This window comes from Eurypyga helias, unplaced genomic scaffold (assembly GCF_000690775.1).
Source record: "Eurypyga helias isolate BGI_N326 unplaced genomic scaffold, ASM69077v1 scaffold31982, whole genome shotgun sequence".
Taxonomy (NCBI): Eukaryota; Metazoa; Chordata; class Aves; order Eurypygiformes; family Eurypygidae; genus Eurypyga; species Eurypyga helias.
Genome location: NW_010237129.1, coordinates 7,819 through 12,098, shown reverse-complemented (window position 1 = coordinate 12,098; position 4,280 = coordinate 7,819). Strand labels below are relative to the sequence as shown.

Genomic DNA, 4,280 nt, shown 5'->3' with positions numbered 1-4,280 from the left:
GCGGGAGGCTGCGGCAGGCGGGTTGCCAGGGCCCTCGCTGGTTTTGCTCCAGGGAAAGGAATCGGGGAACAATACCCGGAAAGCGATGGCAGAACTGAGGCGCTGTGGGGCCGAGGGGGTGGGGGGTTGATTTTCCAGAGGCCCCTCACCGGGGCTTTCTGCGTGGGTGAGGCACTGCCACGACACTTGAGCCTTCGTAAGGCCAGTACTTCGCGATGGCTAGGGTCACAACAAGGGATTTCAAGTATAGCAACAGGTGAGATGCTATTTTAAAAGGGCGCATCATGCTGCATGGATGTAGCAGGGATACCTTCTCTGCCAACAACAGCAGCGGATCAAGTGACTTCTTCCACATGAGAGTGCTTGAAATCGCTCACTAGGAGATTAGACCAACGCGGACCAAATCGGTTTTGTCTCGCTTGTACACGGGGATTATGTGGAAACAGCTGATAGTCGTCCATAGGGAGCGTAGATAAAATTATGGATGGGGATTTCCGTAGTTGCGAACAAATCCAGCTGTTGTCGGATGCTTGCCATCCCTCTTACCACAGCGTTTCACTACGACTTGTCTCACAGAGTTGTCGCCCCTCCACAAATAGGTGACCGCAGTGCTGCACCTTCAGAATCCACTTTGTCCAAGTAGAATAGCTTTACATTCATTAAAACCATTTAAAAAGCATCTTTTAAGATTTAGTCGATACAGTTGCCCATGTGGTATTCGATGGCCTAAGGATTTAAACACAACAGAAGGAAGACAAATTCTCACACCGTTCCTAAGACAACAATGAATAGCAGGAGGATGTGCACACGTTAGTACTGCGCAGCCACCTTAACCCCTGCCCGAGGCATCTTGAGGCCTTTTGGGATGTAGTTTCCCACTCCTGCCTCTGGTGCTAACGTGCCTTGCTCCTCAGGTGGGAAATAGAAGTTGCATTCAAGTTAGAAGACTTGAGTTGTGCAAAAGCCAGTACAGGCATCTCGGAAATGAAGCTTGCAGTCCAGTTTGAATGCCACACATAATTACCATTTGAAAATTAAAGAGAAAACTGATAGATAAAAGCCATATGGCAGGTTATAGATGTGAGGCAGAGTATGAAATGGTTGGAATATTTTTTACCAGTAAATTAATTTAAAAACCTATGTGTCATACATAGAAGACTTTCTATCCACAGCCTCTGCCTGTACATAGGATTAAGTTAAAAACTACTGATTTTTACAAATGTTTTTTTCAATGTTCAGCATAAAGTTCTCTACTACATGCGTGTTCTCCAGTAATTTCACTTTTTAAAGCACATTTGCCTTTGCAGATATTAAAATTATGTGGCATAACCGACTGCGTAATTGACTGTAATGTTGCCTGTTTGTTGTGATGTATGTCAGGTTTGAAAAAAGATCCTGGATTCTTAAAGGTTTTCTCCTTTCCTTTTTGGGGGGAATGTAAAAGAAAAAATGAAGTAGTTCTTTTACCATACTCTGTAGAAAGGATGGATCAACAGGTTTGTACAGAATGATGTTGCATGTGTCAGTAGTTAACTGTTCCAGAACCATTCCTGATACAGTTGTGCGTGTTCACTTCTCCTCAGACATCATCACCCTGGAAGTAGGAAATCCTCAAGTGTTTATTTTTGACTGCTAAGATAACAAGTCAGTTTTATAATGGTGTTGGTGTTGTAGACTTCTGCAAAAGTAGGGTTTTTTAATTTATGGTGTGGGTTTTTTTCTTTTTCTTACAGTCCTTTAAACTCCTAGGATTTCTGGATGTTAAAAGTGTCCCATGTTCACGAGAGTCGGTGCTCTATGGCTCCCTGGGATCTTTAGTTGTGGGTCTTGGACACTTTTTAGTAACTAGTAAGTACTTACTCCTTGTGGTTTTTCTCTGTTCACAAGAAAAAACTAATTCCTATTTCCTGTTAGGTTTTACTAATACTGGGAAGTCATCCAAGGTTTTTTTCTCTAATTCCTTGAGGATTTTTATCTTTGTTTCAGGTAGAGTTAGAAGATCTTGCGACTTTGCAGTTGGTGGCTTTATTTGCACGATGTTAGGATGCTGGTATGTAAAACGCTTCTTGGATTTTGGCAGACCTGTGCTGGCTGCTTTGTACAACGGGATCCCTGGGTGACCTTTCGCACTGTTTTTGAAACTCCACAAAAAACTTGCCCAGCAAAGCGTCCTCTTCCTTCTCCCAAAACATTTATTTTCTTAAAGGAAAAGAGTTCAATGCCTTTGCATATTTATGTTTTGTGTTTTGTTTTTTTTTTTTTTAAGTTGCTATTGTTTCTGGAATCCTAAGAGATCAAACCAACCAGTTATTTCCGTCTCTCTTAAGTCTTTTTTTCCTTCACATATGCCATCCTTCTGTCCTAATTATAAAGGCAGCATACTGGAGAAGAGGAGGCTCTGGGGAGACCTTATTACAGCCTTCCAGTACCTGAAGGGGCTACAAGGAAGCTGGGGAGGACTTTTTACAAGGGCCTGTAGTGACAGGACAAGGAGTAACGGGTTTAAATTGAAAGTGGGGAGGTTCAGATTGGATATCAGGAAGAAGTTCTTCACGGAGAGGGTGGTGAGGCACTGGAACAGGTTGCCCCGAGAAGCTATGGATGCCCTATCCCTGGAATTGTTCAAGGCCAGGCTGGATGAGGCTTTGAGCAACCTGGCCGAATGGAAGGTGTCCCTGCCCATGGCAGGGGGGGTGGAACTAGATGGTCTGTATGGTCCCTTCCAACCCAAACCATTCCGTGATTCCATGATTCTAAATGGTCATGAAATTAAGATCCAGATTATAGAAATCAGCATTTTCCATTGGATTTGTATGTCCTGCTCCGGAGTGGCTGCGTAACGTTTGCCTTAAAGAAATAGCAGTTCCCCTGCTGTTTTCCTCATGCGTCATTTCCTAATGAATTTTACTGGCATTACTGTATGTGGTCTAAACTTTTCAACTGGCTGTGTAACTCTGATTTGATACTCATATAAAGCAAGGAACCATGTTTTCTTTTCATCCCCCTCTTCCAGGTTTTACTGCAGGTATAATTTGGCCCAGCACAGGATCCGGCAAAGAATGATTAAAGAAGGAGTGAGAAACAAACTTTTGTTTGAAGGCACTTCTTTTGATCCAGAAAGAAAACAAAGTGGCAGTGAAAGAAACGATTCATAGCCTGCTGTAGAGGAGGAACCTCTGGTCTCATACAGCTTTGGGAGAAGGTGGTCCAAAACTGGCAGTTTTCCCGGTAAATGCGTGAGGTGCCTAAAACTGATAAATCATGCTGGTTTTCCTCACGAATCCAAACAAGGAATTCATAGCCAATCTGTTAAGTCAGTATACAAGCCTTGCTTTGTTTCATGTCCATATGTGTGTGTATGGCCGTGCACACAGACAGGAATGACCTCCTGTTAAACACCTGGGAGCTGAGAGCTCCTGTTACAGGGCCTGGGAGGATTCAGACAGGTTTTGGGACTGCTTCAGTGTCCGTTAGAAACAGCGTGGTGTGTTTTGGCAGAGTTGTAATCGGACCTCCTTCAAATACAGGACTGTTTTGTTCATCAGCTGGTCTCTTGAGTGAGTGCACCCTTCAGTGCCGCTGGTCATCGCGCTGTCTGTAAAGCGGCAGCGTTTGAACAGCAGGCGAGTGCTTTGCTTCCGCAAGGCGGGCGATACCAGTGTCCTCTGTAAGGTTGCTGCAGGGTAACCTCAGCTGATTTGTGTACGCGGTGAAGCTGAAGGATTTCCATCTTCATTCTGTCTGTGCAAAACTAAGAATAAAATCATCTTTCAGAAGCAGTCTGAGCAATGGAAGTCATCTTCTTACTTGATTAAAAATCTTCCTCTTCTGTTTAAGACATTTCCTTACAACTGGTGGAATAATCATTTACATTGGGATAATGGGTTTAAATTGAAAGTAGGGAGGTTTAGATTGGATATCAGGAAGAAGTTCTTCCCGTAGAGGGTGGTGAGGCACTGGAACAGGTTGCCCAGAGAAGCTGTGGATGCCCCATTCCTGGAAGTGTCCAAGGCCAGGCTGGATGAGGCTCTGAGCACCCTGGTCTAGTGGAAGGTGTCCCTGCCCATGGCAGGGGGGGTGGGACTAGATGGGCTTTAAGGGCCCTTCCAACCCAAACCACTCTCTGATTCTATGATTATTTGTAAGTACCAGTGGTCGGTAGTTTGGGGTTTTTTTCTTTGAAAAGGCATGTTCTACTTGAATGTTTCACCGTACATTCTTAGCTGAAAGAAACATCACTATAATATCAAGGAAACCATCTCATTTGTGAACACAGTGTT

The 4,280-nt window shown here is 44.0% G+C and overlaps 1 protein-coding gene across 1 annotated transcript; it reads left to right on the top strand.

The window, feature by feature from the left end:
• Window positions 1-1,733: 1,733 nt before the first annotated feature.
• Window positions 1,734-3,155, top strand: LOC104502928 (cytochrome c oxidase protein 20 homolog; the record flags this gene model as incomplete). The annotated part of the gene is made up of 3 exons (XM_010147356.1): window positions 1,734-1,848; window positions 1,987-2,050; window positions 3,014-3,155. Coding segments are annotated over 3 exons (321 nt in total), but the record flags the coding sequence as incomplete, so codon positions are not given.
• Between the last annotated feature and the right edge of the window lie 1,125 nt (window positions 3,156-4,280).